Consider the following 20,768-nt stretch of genomic DNA (forward strand, 5'->3'; position numbering starts at 1 on the left):
TAACTATAGCCGAGCACTGGGCCGGTCACCATCGACACCGTACGCCTATCTGGACAATCTTACACTTAGTGAACAGTTAGTTCGGCTATGGGAACCAACTAAACTCATTCAATGTCAACTATTTACTGGTAATCTCAGCAAAATGCTTGAACCATGCAATACCCGGACTGGACCTTATTATACGAAAATTATTGGTACACTCTATTGTATGACCATATTTGCCAGATATAACCGTAATGGTGATAATGATGATGATGATTATGATGATAATGCTAAACTAAACATCAATGGATACATGATCACCAATATGTATGTTGGGTTTAATTCATTGATGTCATGCTATTTGTCGATTACGGGTATCGATGGACATCGGTTACCATTCAACGATCTGACAGTTACTATACATACACCTGGGGAACGGATATACGATTATTTCAGGCGTGATGTCCGATTGGTTAAGACAAGTAAATCGGATACCTGTACACTAGGCTATAGACATACCAGTGTCCAGTATAATCATCCGCCCAGTCATTTAAAATGTTTGCCACCCGACCACTATTCCCGTCAGCAATGTATAGACGAATGTATTATCGCTGAAATTGGTGGCGACGGCACCGACACAAACAACAACAACAACCTAACGTATGGCCAATACTATAGGAAACTATTTGTCCGTACTATAGAACCGGGCGATTGTAGCCGCCGGTGCTACCGATATGCCATATGTCATGCAAACTACTATGACATACATCAGGACTATCGTCAACTGCACAAAAATCCCGCCGCCGTCTATACAGTCATATTGGAAGCGCCCGCACATCCGAAAACCGTTTACAAAATATCATTGAAAATGTCTGCCGAAGAATACCTCTGTCTAATGGCCAGTATTATCAGTCTATGGTTTGGCGTATCTGTACTAATGTTTCGCGATGTCTGTGTCGATATGTTTGGCAAACTAGTTCATAAAGTTTACGATAAAAAATCCAATCGTATTAATGATAATAATTGCAACGAAACTATTGTTAATTATATGTTTAACAAAAATTATTATAAAATTGGTAATATTAGATTTATTAAATATTAAATGTGTTTTTTTTTGTATTGAATACTAAATATTTTAACACCCCCTCCCCCCACTAACCCGCCTCTGATTTTATAATAGTATTGGCAATTGTATATAAAAACTATTAAAAATTTTTGTTTAAGTGAAAATAATTTTTGTTTAGTTTTAAATAGTCTATTGTTTTTTAATCTAATATTATTATAATTATTCACAAAAACAATAAACAAAATATTTGTTGTATTTGCTAAACATTTGTTGTTGAAAAAAATATCATAAAATTTAATTAAATTATTAAAACAATAATAATAATATCCATTTAATTGATGTTATAGTTTATATAAAAAAAACTAATATATTATTACAGACTTATAAAACGATTCATTTGATTAAACAAAACACTTAATAATGATTTATTGCATATATATTTGTAATTAAAAAAATTGTAATTAAATTAAATTAAATACCAAAAAATAAATAAATATGAATTTCAAACAAAAACACGCAATTAACACACACACGTGTTGCGTGTGTGCGCGCGCGTGCGATGATACTATTTGTGCCGTTTTTTCACATGTTTTTCAATATATTTTTTCGAGTTAGCCCGATAGCCACAGCCGGGCCAATGACAGGAAAACGGACGCTTGTTTTCATGCATCTGCATGTGATCGTTAAGGGACACCGTCGACGACAACCCCTTATAACAGCCGGGCCACTGGCACTGGTAGGGTTTCTCGCCGGTATGGACCCGCTGATGGCGATTGTAGGCACCCGAATGTGTAGTCTGATAGTCACAGCCGGGCCATTCGCATTGTCTGAGCGGGAAATTGCGTCGCTGTTGAACCGGAAAGTTATGTTCGCGTATACGATGTACGCGCAGCTGACTGGGCGTCTGAAATATTTGGTCGCAACCGTCCACTCGACACCGGCATGTCTTGCGTTCGCTATGAAAGTGTGTCCGATGCAGGTTGTAGTGCGGCTGCGATTTCAATTGTTTACCGCATTGTTCGCAAGTTATCGGTCCATTGGTCGAGTCCTTGGCGGTGGTGGTCTGGTTGTCGTATAGCGGCGGTCGAGTCTGGATCCGGCCGCCAGTCCACTGGGGCAACTGTTCCTGATGATGATAGCGTCGATGGTGGCGCAAATTTTTTATCTGCTTATACTGTTTGTCGCAATCCGGATGCGGACAGCGGTAGGGCTGGCCCGATGAGTGTGACAGCCGATGTTCGTCCAGTTGTGACCGAAATGTAAACGATTTGCTACACAGATTGCAACCGAGTCGGCCATCTTTGAGCCGACGCCTGTGATTGTAATAGAAATGATTGTACAGTGACTTCTTGTCACGAAAACCTTGACTATCGCAGCCAACAGTCGGACAACAGTACAGTTGTTTAGTTGAATCAAAGTTGTCGCCCATTGATATTCTAGATAAGACATTGGCAGCGGTGATACTATTATTGGTTGGCTCACTGCTATTATTGTCATTGTCTACCGATGATGTCGATTGAGTGATGTGGTCAGTGATCGTAGTAGTAGTCGTTGTCTCCCGTATTTCATTGGCATTATTGTAGTCATTGAGAATCGTTATCTCGTCGTCACCACCACCTCCACCATCATCAACACCGACACCAAAATCATTGACATCATCTTTGTTAAGCTTCTCGAACGGACAGTGATGGCTCAGATGAAACTGCAGTACATTTAATGTCTTATAACGTTTGCCGCACCGTCGATGCGGACACCGAAACGGTCGGTCGTGTTGATGACGGACTTCGTGTTCGCGCAAATGCGACAAATACTTGTAACCATTGCCACAGTAGCGGCAGAACAGTCTGTTTTTCTTGTAATGAGTATAGTAGTAGTGTTTGTAGAGTGTCTTATTGGTGGCGAACGGCTTCAGACAGATCGGATAGGGACAGACATACTGACCAATGGATTCGTCGTAATTGTTTTGCGACAACGGTTTCAATGTGACCGCAACAGTCTCTTCGCGTAGCCGTTGCGGTAAAATTGTCGTCAACAATGATGACGGCGGCGGTTGATGTCGTATATCATCGGAAATATCAAACATCATTTGATCAGCAATTTGGTCAGCAATTTGATCGGCTATTGTCTTATTAGTAGTAGTAGTCGTCATCGTCGTCGAGTCCAACAATAATTCATCGCTAATACCAACAATTGTCTCATCGGTATTAGTATTATCACAGCTATTATTATCCGCCGCCGTCTGAATCACAGCTGATGCCGCCGACGTCGTTGTCGACGACAACTCTGTCGTCTTCCTCGACATCGGATAGTTTTCGCAACGATTGCGTCGATGAAACTTTAGATCCTTATCCGTTTTGTATCGTTTACCGCACGGACAGGCAAATCGTTTTTCTTTGGTATGTCGGGCCTCGTGATCGCGCAAATGCGACGGCGATTTGAAACCGTTACCGCAATGTCGGCAGCGATAGCTTTTCGGTATATAATGATGATAGATGTAGTGATCGTAAAGCATCTTAAACTCGCCAAACCCTCTATCCTCCTCTCGGTCATTGTGGTCATCACCGCCGACGGCTTCATCATCATCGCTACGACGGCCTCGACGACAGCCGTCAACCGGACACCAGTACAGGCCAGTCGTTTCGTCGCAAATCGCGGCTTTCGTTAGCCATATCTTTAGTTCACCAGTCGATCGATTGCCGCGTCGGTCCTGTTTGACAAATGCTTTACGTCGTCGGGTGGCAACAGTCGTGGTCGGCGTCGTCGTTAAGTGGCGGCGTTTTCCCGCTTCGGCAGTCAACGGTTCCGACGACGACAACACTTTCGTCAATTGGTCATCGATTTCCGCCGCCACCGCCGACGCCTCTGTGTCCTCCTGTTTGACAATCAACGGGATTATCGTTTCGACGTCGTCTTCTGTGACGGCGTCCGGAAACTGTCGATACTTTTCATCGGCGGTCGTATCCAACAGTCGGCCAATACGTTGCCAGTCGTCCACCGGAAACAAGGCATCATATTTCGCCAGCAATTGCTGTAATTGTCTCTTCAGATCAATCATCACGACTACTAGTCGGGTGTTTTCCTGACGAAGTTCATCGAAACAGTCGTTGACATCGACGGTAATCATCGATGAATATGATTTGCGCGGCATTTGTGTGACCAGCGATTGTGTTGTTGTTATTGTTGTTGTCTTTACCGCTAATAATATGATAATTGTTTTACTAATTGTTGTTATTATGATATAATATATCACATGATTAGTGATATATTTGTGTTTTGATTTTTTTTTTGGTTTAATTTTTTTCAAATAAATAGTTTTTACTGTAGTTTACAATTTGTTTACATTTTTTTGTTTGTTGTCAAATAGTATAGTCAATGGAAATACAGTAAACACTGTTTATAATTACAGTATATTTAGTATGTATTATTTAAATAGCATTTTAAATGTATAGTAAATTATTTTATTTGATATATTTAACATAATGTAATAAAAATTAATTAAAAATAAATTTTTAATTATTTAAAATATTAGCGAAAAAATAAATCAATAAATAATTTATTAATATTATACCAATAGATATATATTATATTTTTTCTAATAAATACAATAAAATATATTTCTATAAATAATTATTAATTAATTTAATTAATAAAAAAAAATTATTTTACAAAATAAAAATATTGGCCAAAAAATTAAAAAATTAATTATAATTTATATAATATTATTTATTTATATTTATATAATTACAGTATTATTAGATTATTGTATTATTAATAACAAAAATCAATAGAAATAGTATTGTTTTGATAATAATTAATAATTAATTATTATTATTAAAATTAATTATTATTTTTATTGTATTATTTGTTTATAAAAAAAACAATAAATTACCATGATACAATTTCGTTTAATTGGTGTATTTAATTAATTAATTAATTGTTGTTGTTAAATCATAAACATATATAATATATATATTATAATTATTTCTCATAATTAATAAATTAGGAAAAAAACAAAAAAAATAATTCATAAAAACTTCATAAATTCAAAAAAAAATAAACATAAAATTAAAACCCAAAAAAATAAATCATTAAAAAAATAAAATCATTTAAACGTTTTGAATACAAACTTATGTATATTTTTCAGATGTGTTTGAAAATTATTTTTAGCAAAAAATTCTTTACCACAAAAGTGACACTTATGTGTCTTAACATTCAGATGTCTGTCCATATGTTCTTTCAATGCAATCTTTGCCGGATACGACTGGTCACATTCGGGCCACGAACATCTATAGATACGATCGTGTCGGCGCTTATGTCGCTTGAGGTCATACCGGTTGGCATAACGTTTACCGCAACCGTCCAGATCGCAAACAAACTCTTTGTCTTTATCATCGACACACCGGTGCGCACGATTCATATGATGATTCAACTCATAGGGTGTATAGTATGTCATCTGACAGCCGCTAACTTCACACGGAAATGGCTTAATATTCTGGTGACGGTTCATATGATACTCCAATTGTTGTTTACCGCTGAACGAGTACTGACATCCCGGCCAATGACATTGAAATTTTTTCGTACGTGTCTTCTTGAACGACGATCGGGTATGACGGGACATATGTACGTCCAGGTCTTCTTTGTGCGGATAGGATTTCGGACACGACTCGTACGGACAGCGAAATTGTTCGCCCGATTGATGGCTAAGTTCGTGTCGCTGTAGTGAATCTTTGGCCTTATATTTGGCACCGCAATCGCCGTATTGGCAGACATAGGGTCGACAATCCGAATGGACAGTCGTCTGATGTTTGACCAGACTATACTTCGATACGAACGCCTTCTGGCAGTCCATTAGATCGCATTCGTAACGACGTTCACGTGATTTATGGGACTTCTCGTGCGATCGCAGATAGCTTTCGGTAGCAAAAGATCGTTGACATTGTTTACACTTAAACGGCCGCTCCTTTGTATGGGCACTACTCACGTGTGCCAACAGTTCTTCACGTTTGCCAAACTTTCGGTCGCATCCCTCCCACTGACACTTGTGATTGAAATAGTAATATCGGCGACGAATTTTATTGGACTTTGTTCGGACCAATTTGATGATAACATCCGTATCATCGGTATTATTCGATCCATCGCCGGTCATATTGCGCTTCTTGTATGACCTCCGTTTCGACGGTAACATTGATAGTGTCCGCGGCGTCGTCTTCGTTGTCGTTGTCTTCTTAGGCCTAAACGGTTTGTCTGTAATGTCGTCGTCGTCGTCGTCGTCATCGTCATCATCACCGCCGACAACATCTTCCTGGACATAGTCATCAGCGCCGGTAATCTCACGTTTGATGCCGCCATTACGTCGTCTGCCTCTCGGTTTGCCCGTAGTCGCTGTCGGCGAAACATTGGCCGCCGCTATTGCAGCAGCAGCTGCTGCCGCCGCTGCTTCCTCTTCGGCTTCGCGGGCCAATCGTGCGGCCAATTTCGCAGCCCTATCGGCCGTCAACTGTGTTTCGCACTCTTTGGCCGTATTGTAATCAATTTCGACGGCATTGATCTTGGCTTCTGTGGCCACATTCTGGTCGCATACACAGCCATTGCGAAAGTCGAACACCAGTTGCCGATACTGTTCGCATAGATTGACATATCGATGGCTAAGGCGAAGGTCGTCCAATAGGCGCTCGTTTTCGTCGGTCAACTCGTCGAACACGTCTTTGCAGACCAGTCTGACGGCTGCGACGGCTGCAGCAGCAGAGGTGGCCATATCTTTCGGCGGTGATTCCCGTTCGGGCGGCGGCTGCGGCTACGGTTCACGCGTGCTGTGTTGTCACTAAACTGGTGGTCAACCACCCGAACACCCGAAAGTGTATTATATTATAATAATATAAATCATATAATAATATAGCGGTCTATAGGCTGACCAAATAGTTTTTTATTAGTTTTAATTAAAATTAATTATTATTATTATTTACTTATGTATGTATAATATATATTTTTTTTTAAACTTTTAATATAAATTTTTATAAAATTGATTAATTATTATTATTATTATTATTATTTGATTAGCATGATAAGTTGATTATTATTATTATTATTATTTAAAAATATACACTGGTAACCTAATGATTTAACATTTTTTTAAATATAATATGTCGTCTAATAATTTAACTACAGTAGACAGTAAATAAATAACTAAAAAAAAAAAAATTGTACATGTACTAAAATACATGTAATACTATTGGTAAAATAAACAGGTGGCACCTGTATAGTAGGCAAGTCTATATTGTGTGTGTGTGTGTGTGTGTGTGTGTGTGTGTGTGTGTGTGTGTGTGGGCGTAAACAAGCAGCGGTAGTTATAAAATTGATTTTATGTTTTTTAAATTAAAATTTTATTAATTAATTTTAACATTAATAATTATTATTTTTATTTATTTATTTATAGATAAAATAATTATTATTATTTAATAATAGTTAATAATATATTATATATTATATACACTGTATTATACAGTATTTAGAAACAAACAAAAAATAAATTATTAGTTTTTAAAACAAAATTATTAGAATTAATAATTAAAATTTTATTAATTAATTTTTAACATTAATAATTATTATTTTTATTTATTTATTTATAGATAAAATAATTATTATTATTTAATAATAGTTAATAATATATTATATATTATATACACTGTATTATACAGTATTTAGAAACAAACAAAAAATAAATTATTAGTTTTTAAAACAAAATTATTAGAATTAATAATTAAAATTTTATTAATTAATTTTTAACATTAATAATTATTATTTTTATTTATTTATTTATAGATAAAATAATTATTATTATTTAATAATAGTTAATAATTTATTATATACACTGTATTATACAGTATTTAGAAACAAACAAAAAAAATTATTATTTTTTTGAAAACAAAATTATTAGAATTAATAATTAAAATTTTATTAATTAATTTTTAACATTAATAAATATATTTAATAATTATTATTTTTATTTATTTATTTTTTTTTATAGATAAAATAATAATTATTATTTTAATAATTATTTATAATAAGCTACTAAAGTTAATAATAGTTAACAATATATTATATACAGTATTTAGAAACAAACAAAAAATAAATAATTATTTTTTAAAACAAAATTATTTAGAATTAATAATTAAAAAATGTAATAATAATAATAATATTAATTAAAATAATTAAAATTATAATAACTATTAATAAAATTTATGAACATTTTTCAAATGCGTCCGACAATTGGTTTTCGAGAAAAACTCTTTGGCACAGATGTGACACTTATGAGACTTTCTATTCAAATGTCTGTCCATATGTTCGGCCAAATGAACTTTGGCCGCATACGACTGGTCACATTCGGGCCACGAACATCGATAGATACGGTCGTGTCGCCGTAGGTGACGCTTCAGGTCACGTTCGGTTGCGTACGTTTTCGTACAGTCCTTGGCCGTACACCTGAACTGTTTGTCCTCGGGATTGGTCACAACATGTACTTTGATAGTATGCTGTCTGAGATCGTAGTCGGTATAGTAGGTCTGGTGGCAGCCCTGATGCGAGCACAGGTAGGGTTTGTGATTCTGGTGTCGATTGAAATGTATGCCCAACTCTTGTTTGGTACCCGAATAGTCACAACCCGGCCAATGGCAGCGGCAATTACGGCGTAACACCGATGACCTCCTGGTTGTCGTCGATGAGGAGTGTCGTGACTGTTGATGAACATCCAGCTTCTGTGCCGTCGAAAACTTACGGCTACACGACTGGTCTGGACAACAATGGTATTGTACTTCTTTCGACGACGTTGTCGTCGGATGTCTGATCAGTACGTGATTCTTGAGCGCATCGTTTGACTTGTATTTGGCGCTGCAATCACTCTGCGTACAGACAAACGGTCGTCCGTCCGAATGGACAGTACGGCGATGTTTTGCCAGTCCAGACATACCGGTAAACGTCTTCTGGCAGCCAATAAAACAGCATTCATGTATTTGTCGCTGAACAACGACGTCTTTGTCTTTGTGTTGTAAGTCGTGGTGTTGTCGTCGATAGGTTTCGGTAGCAAACGTGCGGTCACATTGTGAACACTTGTACGGCCGCTGCTGAGTATGAGCACTGCTAATATGGGCCAACAGTTGGTCACGTTTGCCGAATCGGCGCTCGCAACCATCCCAATGACATTTGTGATTGAAATAGTAGTAACGTTTGCGCAACTGATTGGTGGCCCTATCTTTGACCAGTTTGACAATGACATCGTTCTTATCGGTGTCAACATCGCCAGTAATATTACGTTTCGTGTATGACCTGCGCTTCACCGCCGCCGCCAACACTGCCGGCGGCGACGGCGGCGGTGGTCTATATTCGCTCTGAATATCTTCGCATCCAATAATCAGATCGCTGACCATCGGTTGCTGTCCTGAGACGGCCAACAACATTGACTCTTCGACGGCCGCGTAGCCAATCTCTACGGTATCGATCCTTGTCGTCATGTCGTTCTTGTTGTTGTTGTCCACCTCAGCCGTTGTCGCCGCTGCCGCCGCCATCTGGTCGCACATACAGCCCATCCTAAAGTCCAACACCAGTTGCCGATACTGTCGACAGAGATCTATATATCGGTAGCACATCTGTAGTTCACTTGATAGTCGTTCGGTTTCTTCGACCATCTCATCAAACAGATCTTTGGCCACACATCTGGCCATCATTGCTGCTGTTGACGACATCTTCGACATCGCGGGCGCGATATATCACCTGATTATCGTATAATACCGATGAAGATCGCGCGCGACGACAAAAAAAACCATTGACTTCAGTAAAACTTCAGCCAACCGACAACCAACAGCTGATCCAACACACGACTCGACACACACGCACACACACGCAGACCAGTCGGCCGATCGGTCAGTCAGTCAGTCAGTCAGTCGGTAGACATTACCGATGCTATTAATTGATTGATTTAATGACTTATATATTTAATAACTTATTTAATAATAATAATAATAATAATAATAATAATAATAATAATAATAATAATAACAATATGTTTGTAAACACAACAAAAAAAAATACATAAACATTAAGTTTTTATTTTTTATTTTATTTTTTTTATTTATACAGTTTATTATACACTGTATATTCAAACAGTATATTAACAGTATATTTAAAAAATATATATTAATTTTTTTAATAATAAAATTATTATTATTATTATTTCAACCCCCACCCACCCCCCCGAATTAATTTATAGTAGTTTGAATTGATTGAAAAATTAAACAATTTAAGTTTTTTGTATTTATTTTTTGGTTCACTTATTTTTTTTTAGGTATTTTCTTTTAAACAATTTTAATATAATTTCAAATTTTAATAATAAAATAGTGAAGTTTAATAAATATATGGTTAAATAAATAAATTGTTTTATTATTAAATTAAATTATAATTGTATACAATTACTTGCAATTAATTGATTTTTAAAATGTAAAAAATACTTTAAAACTTTATTATACAATACAACAACAAAAATTTAAATAATATTAATAGTAGTTTAATATTTTGTTGTTTTATTATTTATTCATAATAATAATAATCATTATTATTATTATTATAATTAGTTAATTAGTTAATTAATTAAATTACAAAAATTATTTTAACAATGAATTAGTTTTATAATCAAATTTATGTACTCTTTTCATATGAATAATCCAATTGTTTTTCGTAAAAAATTCTTTATAACAAAAATCACATTTATGTGACCTATAATTCTGGTGCCGATCAATATGTTCCGATAATAGGATTTTCGTAGCGTACGACTGGTCACATTCGGGCCAATGACAGCGATAGATACGGTCGTGACGGCGACGATGCAATTTGAGGTCACGTTCGGTAACGTAGGCTTTAGTACAGCCGTCGACCGGACACTTGAATTGTTTGTCTTCGGGTTTCGTAAGCACATGTACTCGTTGATGGTGTTGTCGGAGATCGTAGTCACGTATATAGGTTTGTTGGCAACCGTCGACCGGGCAGTGAAATGGCCGCCGATTTTCGTGTCGATTCATATGTATTTCCAGTTCCTGTTTGGTACCGGCAAACTCGCAGTCGGGCCACTGGCACAGACAGTCACGCCGTACGGTACGCTTCCGGCGGCCACCGCCGTCATTACCAGCCGTTTTCCTTCTCGTATGCCGTGACTGATGATTGACCAGTGCTTCTCGTGTGGTGAACACACGCGTACACGACTGGTACGAACAGTGATAGGCTAACGACGAGGACGACGACGACGACGACTCCGCCGCCAACGGCTTAGTTATGTCATCATCGACTTTGGCGGCCATCACTTTCCGTGTCGTCCGAGTAGTCGTTGTTGATCTCCGAGACGATGATGACATCGAGCGCTGAGAGAGAGAGAGAGAGAGAGAGAGAGAGAGAGAGAGTAAGAGAGAGCATTAGCTGATCCAACCGCGCGATATATCGGCCGGCGCGACAAACCCGGCGGTACAGACAGTACACCACTTACTGTAGTTCAATACTACAGGTGCTGCAGACAAGTGATTGATGATATTGTTGTTGTTGTTGTCTGAAAAAAAACAAAACTTGGGATCAATTTAATGGTGATATTGTTGTTGTCGTTGTTGTTAACAATGATTATGTGATTTTTGACACAAATTTTTTATTATTATTATTATTGAAGTTTATTATCAGTAAAAACGTAAACATTAATAACGTTTTGTCTATTAATTAAAACAAAACAAAAAAAAGTTAAAATACATAATAACTATTGAATTGAAATTAATTAATTTTTTTTGGGTAAAAAATTAAATTAGATTTTAATGTTTTGTAATTAAAAAAAAATTGGTTTAAAAAATACATTTTTTTAGTATTAATAATAATAATAATTACGATAATAAACAATCTCTTATAATTTAATTGATGTTAAGTTAATGTTAATTATAATTAATTAATTATTTTAAAATTTTAATATATTACAATAATTAAAATTAAAAAAATTATTATATAATATTACAATTATATCCTATAATAAATTATTTATATATTTACAACAACAACAACGACAACAAAAATTTATATTACATTAATTAACTGTTTAATAATACTGTATTAATAAATAGCTATATTTACGGTAAAAATATGTATAAATAAAAAATCTCAACAAAAAAATTGATTTTAAGTAATGATAATAAAAACTAAAAATTAAAAAAAAATTACGGATAAAACTAATTAATTAATTAGTTTTGTATATAAATTTATGAACATTTTTCATATGAGTTCGACAATTGTTTTTCGTAAAAAATTCTTTCGGACATAAGTGACACTTATGGGACTTGACATTCAAGTGACGATCCATATGTTCGGCCAGCAATACTTTGGCCGCATACGACTGATCGCATTCGGGCCACGAACATCGATAGATACGGTCGTGTCGGCGCCGATGACGTTTGAGGTCACGTTCGGTAGCGTAGGTTTTCGTACAGTCCTGGGCTGTACACTTGAACTGTTTGTCCTCCGGATTGGTCACCACATGTACTTTGATAGTATGCTGTCTGAGATCGTAGTCGGTATAGTAGCTAATCTGGCAACCCTGATGCGGACACCTGTAGGGCTTATAGTTTTGATGTCGGTTAACATGTACACCCAGTTCCTGTTTGGTACCCGAATAGTCGCAACCCGGCCAATGGCATCGGTAATTTCGACGAACACGTTTCAACGTCGACCGAGTATGTCTGGCCATATGAACCTCAAGATCGGCTTTTGTGGTAAACCGTTTCGGACACGACTGATACGGACAGTTGTGTTGTTCACCACCACCTGCTGTCTGATGACTGTATTCGTGATTTTTCAGTGCATCGTTTGACTTGTATTTGGCGCCGCACTCGGGATACGTACATTCAAACGGCCGTTCGTCCGAATGGACAGTTGTCCGATGTTTTAAGAGACCTGATTTCGTTGTAAACGACTTCTGGCAGTCCAGGAGTTCGCATTCATAGCGTTGCCGTTGCGTGTCGTGCGACTTGCGGTGTTGACGCAAATAGCTTTCGGTGGCAAACGATCGGTCACATTGCGGACACTTATGCGGCCGTTCCTGTGTATGAGCGCTGCTAATATGGGCCAGTAGTTCGTCATGTTTACCGAATCGTCGTTGACAGCCCTCCCAGTGGCACTTGTAGTTGAAATAGTAGTAGCGTTTGCGCAACCGATTGGCCTTATCTTTGACCAGTTTGACGATAACATTGTCATCATTATGTTGTCCATCTGTGTTGTTGATGGCTGATCCGTCATTGCCGGTACGTTTCTTGTATGGTCTGCGTTTCGATGGCACAGTACGACGCAACCTCTTAGATGACAGGGCTGATGGTCTATAGTCTCTGCTGTTGTCATCATATTCATCAGCGACGGCAGTGACGGTGTCGACACCGAAATCTATGACCGACAACATATGACACTCGTTGTTGTCATCATATTTGTTGTCCATATTGTTATTATTATCAGCGTTGACCTCGACTTTGGTAGTTTGAATCGCTTGTTGTTGTTGTTGTTGCTGTGCTTTTTCAACCGTCGCCAACTGTATGGCCGATTCTTCAACATCCGTATAGCCAGTCTCAACAGTGGACAACTTGGTTTCGTTAAGCAAATTCTGGTCGCAGACACAGCCGTTCCTGAAATCGAGGACCAGCTGACGATATTGTCGACAAAGATCTATATATCGCTGACATAACTGTAGTTCGCGGAATAGTCGCTCGGTTTCTTCGCGCATCTCTTCGAATACATCTTTGGCTAAAACTCTGGCCATCGTTGACGACGACATCTTTGTCTTCGGCATCATCTGCGGTGAAAGAGAGAGAGAGACGAGAGTGAGTGAGTGAGTGAGTGAGTGAGTGAGTGAGTGAGTGAGTGAGTGAGTGAGTGAGACAGAGAGAGAGAGAGAGAGAGAGAGAGAGAGAGAGAGAGAGAGAGAGAGAGAGAGAGAGAGAGAGAGAGAGAGAGAGAGAGAGAGAGAGAGAGAGAGAGAGAGAGAGAGAGAGAGAGAAGGATTAATAATAAAAACAAAACATAAAAATAAATAATCACTGCATCAGCTGATCCAACACACATACAGGTGATCTCATCCTATACAGCCAGCTTATGGTACACAGTAGTCGATGCAATGATGGGTTATTTTGTTGTTGTTTTTGAAAAATTGGGATCAATTTAGTGATCCTATTGTTGTTGTTGTTGTTGTTATCGATGAATAAAATCCTATGTGTTATGAGTTTTCTTAACCAATAATAATAATACAGTAATAATAAACTTATTATTGTTTATGTTTACAACAGTTTTATTATTATTGTTTCTACAAATAATATTTTTTAGTCACTAAATAGTTATGCTTGTATTGAGTATCAATAGGAGTACAGTTATTAAACAGTTATTGTAGACACAATTATTATTTTATGTTTGATGTATTGACGTATTTTATGTTTAAATTTATTATTTATTTTAATTTATTTATTTATTTTTTTTTTTGAATATCATATTTACATTTATTTTTCGTTTTAATTATTATTATTTAATTAATTTGTTAGTTAGTTATCAATCAATCAATCAATCAATCAATCAATTAGTCAATCATTTCATAAGTTAATCAAACAATTAATAATAAAAAAATACTAATAATATTAATAATATATTATTTTTTTATATCACAAATATTAAGTCATTTAATAATAACAACAAAAAGTTTTTTTTGTTTTTTTGAATGACTATCGCGAAGGAAATGGATCTAATAGATGGTGACAACAACAACAATACTGCCAATCAAAGCACCGGTAGCTGCGATAGTAGTACGGGTGGTGTGATTGCCGCCGCTGCCGTCACCACCGATGAGGACAACAACAACAATACGGCCAATGAAAGCACGGGTAGTTGCGATAATAGTACGGGTGCTGTGATTGCCACCACCGATGAGGACAAAAACAACAATACTGTCAATGAAAGCACCGGTAGTTGCTATAATAGTACGGGTGCTGTGATTTCCGCCGCCGCTGCCGTCACCACCGATGAGGACAACAACAACGTGGTGGACGATAACAATCAATGCCAATGGACTGACCATTTCAACGATGATATGACCCGCGAAATACTGCAACACTTACCAGTCGACGATATGTTAGGATTGGTCGGAGTTTGCCGACAATTCAGACGTTGTCTTCAGGATCTATGGCTCCGACAGGACAGGCTGACCGTCAAACTGGACACAGATCGACGCTATAATCTTGAAAAATTGGCCAAAAACTCGCCCGAATCGTGTTTCCGATACGAATGGGACGTATCGGCCGAACGCCTAGAGTTTGTTTTGCAACGGATGACCCGCTTGAAGGAACTGGCGATAGCATCGCGTAAGACTGGCCACGATCGGCAAGTAGTGGACACTATTATCGGCAACTATCCGCCGCAATCGTTGACTACTGTCAAATTGAATGTCGAACGACTTAATGGCCAGTTGTTAGCGGCATTTGGCCAACATTTTGGTACAGGTATCCAGAATCTGGTGTTTCAATGTCCACATTATCAGCGGCCGTCGCTACTACCGTTACTACGCTACTGTCCGAATTTGTGTCGGGTCAAAAATATTCGACTACGCGATTTGATTGTCGCCGTCGACGATGATTTGATGGACACGAAAACACCCGGTTCTCAACTAATCGAAATCAAGAAATTGTTTACCGATTTTGACGACCTATCACTGATGGATCAATTGCCTCAGAGATGTCCTAATTTGGAATCATTGAAGATCAACATCGATACCGAATTGGCCAGTTTGGCACTGCTGGTCACCAGTATCGTACAGTTGCTGAAACTGAGTCTACTGGCCATTGATTATAGCGGCGATATTGGTGTTGGCGGCGATTTTGCTCAACATTTGAAATCAATTGGCCAACAATGTTCGGAACTCAGGGATATGTCACTGACCATACGCTACGAATCGATTCTCAATTTGGGCCAACTATTGAAATCGTTGAAAAAATTTCATCGCTTAGAACGGTTCACATTCTGTATGGATACCCACTATAGACGAAACCAATTGAATGAACAGCACCGGGACATACCAGTGCTCGACTATCTAAGCAATACGGGCTGGCATTTGAAACGATTGTCAATCAAATCGATTGGCATCAGTGATGTCTCACTCGCAAACATTGGGTCAGTAGTGCCTAATCTAAGACAATTGAAAATCGGTACCAACGAACAGCTAACAGATGAATCGCTAATAGCAATCAGTAAACTACCTGAGCTACGCATACTAGAGCTTAGTCAAATCAAATTGGGTGCCAAATTTCTAGGTATCACTGATACTGGTATGCTATCACTGATCAAGGGTTGCCAAAAATTGTATCGTTTAGATATTTTCAGTCTACATGAGGAAAGTCTAACTGTCCAGTCATTGAAGGCAATGATTGCTAAATCTATAGAACAACCGAAACAGGAGTTCATCTATCATACCGGCGATTGGCATATACCAGATGTTGATAACTATTATATGCTTCTCTATCCTAATGGACAGCAACAACAACAACAACAACAACCAGTGATGAATCTGTTGGTTCCCGGTTTGAGAAAATTGTTTTTTGCCGCAAATTTTCCCGAATTTTGCAAATATATCGGTTGTGTCGATGAAAATGATATTAATATGATTTTCTAATGAATTTAATAATAATAATAATGTTTTAACCGGTAATTACATTGTAGTCCTTTAAAAAAAATCTCATAAAAACTGTTATTTTTATTATTAGTTTTTTTTGCTATTTGTATTAATCTATATATCATATAATATATCATATTAACAAAAATTATAAATTTATATATATTTTTGATACACATTGAAGTTTTGTTAAACAAAACTAAAAATTTTAATAAATATTAAAATCTATTTGAAATAATAAAAAATATATTTACTAATTGTTTTTTTATTATTTAAGTTAAATAAGTTATTTATTAAAATAATGCAATATTATTATTGATATTTTAAGCTAATTAAAAATATTTTTTATATATATAATTTTAAAAACAATGAAATGTTGAAGTTATTTAAATATAATAACAATTAGTTAGTTAACAGTTATAATTATTTTTCTAATATCTTAAATATTTTTACTTTAAGATAACTATTTAATAACTAAAATTATATTATATAATACAGTATATATAAAAATAGTTGATATTGCATTAAATTACTTTTAAACATTTATTAAATAATATTTATTTTAAAAGTATGAATAATAAGTTTTTATAAATGATAATTGAAACAAAAAAAATATATATATATATAATTAGATTTAATTTAATAATAAATTATTTTATTATTTTCTCAATTAAACAGTAATGACTAAAAAATTATATAAATTAATAAATTATACTTTTTTATAAGTTTTATAAGTTATTAAATTTAATATAATTCAATATCAATAAAATAAAACAATAAACATAATAATGATAGTAATAAAAAAACAAATTAATAATTAGTTTATTAAATTAAACAAAATAAAATTTGTAATGCAGCCCTCAATTGCATTAGTATTTTAAGGATTTTCCCCATTCATATCATTATTATAATGTAATACTTTTAGTGCTCAATGCGAGTAATATTATACTAATTATCATTACTTATTATAATTGCTAATTATTAGTATATTTCCATACATTTTGTATAACCTTTTTAGTCCTAGAGGTCATACATAGTACTATTGGTACACTTGTCTACTATAGACCAGTTAGTTGTGTGATGTACAGCCTTACGATCGGTTGTATAGTTAAGTGACTACCGAATAGTCCTACACATACTCCAGGGTAGGCCTGAGTGCCAATAGATCTATACCTGTCCTCTAGTAATGTTTTAACCATAGTTTTTATTATAATAATATAATTTACTAAACTTAATATAGTCTAATACAAGTTATGTATCTATAATTATTACCAATAAATGTTTACTATAAACCTGTGGACATTTCATTGCTAAGTGTCTGCAACACACTGTCTGAATATCTAACCATTGGATCCAAGTCCTGGACATACTGTCCTAAAGATCTCAGCCCTTGGTATATATGCGTATATACCAGATATTGTTCCCTTTAGAAGTCAGAGTTCCCGTGAGATTTGAGGCATAAGGGTTGGATGCGTCCCGAGTATACCCGAAGGTCAACTTCTACACGTTTGGTGGTACTTCTAGAGGAAGGCATTGCGCCGATTATACGGAACTGCGAGAGTCCTAAAACCCGGTGCACTGCAAATTTGTAACCAAAAAATAGATTTTAAATATCTTGTTTATTTTTAATTAATAAATTTTTTAAATAATAAAATTGTAAACTTACATTAAAGTATAGTTAAATTAAATTGATATTTTTGAATTAAATTATCTAACTTTTTTTCAATTATAATTTTTATAATATTATTTTATTACATTAAAACAAATATTAAATATTCCTATAAAATAAAATTGAAATTGATAATTTATTGTTTACAAATGAGTTTGCATTGAATTGAAATAATTTATAATTTTATTTTAAAAATAATATACATTATACAGGTTATAAAATAATATAGTCTATATATTTTTTTATACATTTATTACATTTTTTTAAAAAATCAAAAATTTATATATTTTTGATTTTTTAAAAAAAAAAATTATACAGCAACAACAACAAAATTATTGAAATTAAATTCAAATAAATATTTTTTTTATTACGTTATTAATGATGAGTTTTACAGACACATAAAAAAATATAAATAAGTAAAATACTGAATAATTTAAAAGTTTATTGTAATATAAATGATTTTGTCTTTTTTTAAATAGATAAATAATAGATTAAAATTGTTAAATCATTGATTTTTTTTCTAAAAATATTTTTTTTATATATAAATATATTAAATTATAATAACAGATACCTGTATACAGTATACATATACTGTATATACAGTATATAAAGACAATAGATATTTAACAACAAAAAAAAAACATTAAATAAATTGTTTGACGAAAAAAAAATGTTTGAAAAAATTGTATTTCAATTAATTATTATTCCTATTATTAGTCTAATTGTTTGCCAAACACTATGCAGTAGTAGTAGTCATCACCAGTCGTCGGGCAAACAATTGCCAAACATTATACTAATAACCGCCGATAGTATGGGTTGGGCTGATGTTGGCTATCATTCCGATCACATGCGGACACCCAATATCGACACACTGGCCGCCGACGGTATTGTTTTGGACCGATACTATTCGCTACATTTGGGTGTACCGACTAAGTCGGCACTGTTGACTGCCGTACATCCCTATCGTATAGGTTTTCAATCGGCAACCATTGAACCCAATCAGCCAAACGGTTTGCCATTGAATGTCCGAATATTTCCCGAATATCTTAAACCATACAACTATAGTACACATATTGTCGGTAATGAGAAAAATAAAATGAAAAACTTAATTATTAAAAAAATATAGCAATGCTATAGTAAATTGTAGTTTTAGTTTAGTTAAGTAAATTTTGTTTCAATAATTATGAAACAAGGTTTATATATATATATAATATATATTCTATTATAATATAGAAAAAATATAATTGGTTATTACCGGTTATAAAATTATTATTTGATTATTATAATAATAATAATTATTATTATTATTATTATTATTACTATTATTACTATTATTATTATTATTATTACTACTACTACAACTACTACTACTACTACTAATACTACTACAACTAATACTAAAACTATTACTACTACTACTACTACTACTACATAATCCTAGGCGTGTGGACAATGGGTTTCTATAAGCATGAATACACACCGACCTACCGGGGCTTTGACTCACACCTGGGTATATGGAACAGTGCTGTCGACTACTATAACCACACAAGATGTCTGTCCGATTGTCCGGACGGTCCGTACGGTGTGTGCGGCAGTTTTGACGTATGCGGACTAGACTTTCGCCATAATATGGATCCCGTCGACGATCTCAATGGCGAATATACGACAACAATATATCAGCGCAGGTGTGCGGAAATTATTGACAAACACGATACCCGACAACCATTGTTCATCTATATGTCCCATCAGGCTGTCCATCAGGACGAAAAAAGCAATGACGTACCGGTGCCTAAATACTACAACGATTTGGTTAGTAATATTGATAACGATAAGCGCCGTATGTTGGCTGGTATGGCCTACGCTATGGACGAATCGATTGGTACTATTGTCGATAAGTTAAACTCTCGAGGGATGTTAGACAACACAATAGTTTTGTTTGTTACCGATAATGGCGGCCGACCTATAGGAATGACAAACGGTTAGATAAGACAATCAATCAATCAATCAATTATTATTACATTAATTATAATTGTTTTTTTAAATTATTTATTTTTATATATATATATAATTTTTGATCAAAAATATATTTATTATTTTATATATATATTTATATATAGATAATGCAGCTTATAATACACCATTACGTAGTGGTAAAGAGCATATATGGGAAGGAGGTATAGAAATCAATTAATTTTGTAATTAAAAAAAAAATATTTATATATTATTATAGTATTATAAATTATGAATTTATTGGTTACAACTAATTATAAAACAACAAAAAAATTGTTACACATTTGGTTAATAAATAATTTTCAGTTTTTAAGTGCATTTTTTTTAAAAAAAGTTTT

At 34.8% G+C, this 20,768-nt stretch overlaps 3 protein-coding genes across 3 annotated transcripts; all 3 read right to left on the reverse strand.

The window, feature by feature from the left end:
• Window positions 1–1,613: 1,613 nt before the first annotated feature.
• LOC128963392 (uncharacterized) lies at window positions 1,614–6,887 on the reverse strand. The gene is made up of 2 exons (XM_054309896.1): window positions 5,176–6,887; window positions 1,614–4,311 (listed from the first exon to the last, which is right to left on the reverse strand). Exons 1-2 carry the CDS (start codon window positions 6,801–6,803, stop codon window positions 1,614–1,616), a joined length of 4,326 nt encoding a protein of 1,441 aa, XP_054165871.1. The 5' UTR covers window positions 6,804–6,887.
• Window positions 6,888–8,274: 1,387 nt separating this feature from the next.
• LOC128963402 (zinc finger protein Xfin-like) lies at window positions 8,275–9,945 on the reverse strand. Its single transcript, XM_054309908.1, has one exon. The coding sequence runs from the start codon at window positions 9,790–9,792 to the stop codon at window positions 8,275–8,277; it is 1,518 nt and encodes a 505-aa protein (XP_054165883.1). The 5' UTR covers window positions 9,793–9,945.
• Window positions 9,946–9,977: 32 nt separating this feature from the next.
• LOC128963410 (zinc finger protein 62 homolog) lies at window positions 9,978–14,344 on the reverse strand. The gene is made up of 4 exons (XM_054309918.1): window positions 14,141–14,344; window positions 12,327–13,895; window positions 10,800–11,454; window positions 9,978–10,000 (listed from the first exon to the last, which is right to left on the reverse strand). The coding sequence occupies exons 1-4, from the start codon at window positions 14,162–14,164 to the stop codon at window positions 9,978–9,980; spliced, it is 2,271 nt and encodes a 756-aa protein (XP_054165893.1). The 5' UTR covers window positions 14,165–14,344.
• Between the last annotated feature and the right edge of the window lie 6,424 nt (window positions 14,345–20,768).

This window comes from Oppia nitens, unplaced genomic scaffold, assembly GCF_028296485.1.
Source record: "Oppia nitens isolate AA-2021 unplaced genomic scaffold, nextdenovo-longstitch-racon4-pilon3 scaffold15_pilon_pilon_pilon, whole genome shotgun sequence".
NCBI classification, from domain to species: Eukaryota; Metazoa; Arthropoda; class Arachnida; order Sarcoptiformes; family Oppiidae; genus Oppia; species Oppia nitens.

Bases quoted from the DNA above. Each gene is read 5' to 3' on its own strand.
- LOC128963392 (XM_054309896.1), bottom strand. From the start codon at position 6,803: ATGGCCACCTCTGCTGCTGCAGCCGTCGCAGCCGTCAGACTGGTCTGC. The intron at 4,312-5,175 runs GTTTGTATTCAA...AAAACACAAATA, and splicing joins CATCTGAAAAATATACATAA to TATCACTAATCATGTGATAT.
- LOC128963402 (XM_054309908.1), bottom strand. From the start codon at position 9,792: ATGTCGAAGATGTCGTCAACAGCAGCAATGATGGCCAGATGTGTGGCC.
- LOC128963410 (XM_054309918.1), bottom strand. From the start codon at position 14,164: ATGTGTGTTGGATCAGCTGATGCA. The intron at 13,896-14,140 runs GTGATTATTTAT...CTTTCACCGCAG, and splicing joins GTGTTGGATCAGCTGATGCA to ATGATGCCGAAGACAAAGAT. The intron at 10,001-10,799 runs GTGATTTTTGTT...ATCAATTAATAG, and splicing joins GAATTATAGGTCACATAAAT to CATCGGTAATGTCTACCGAC.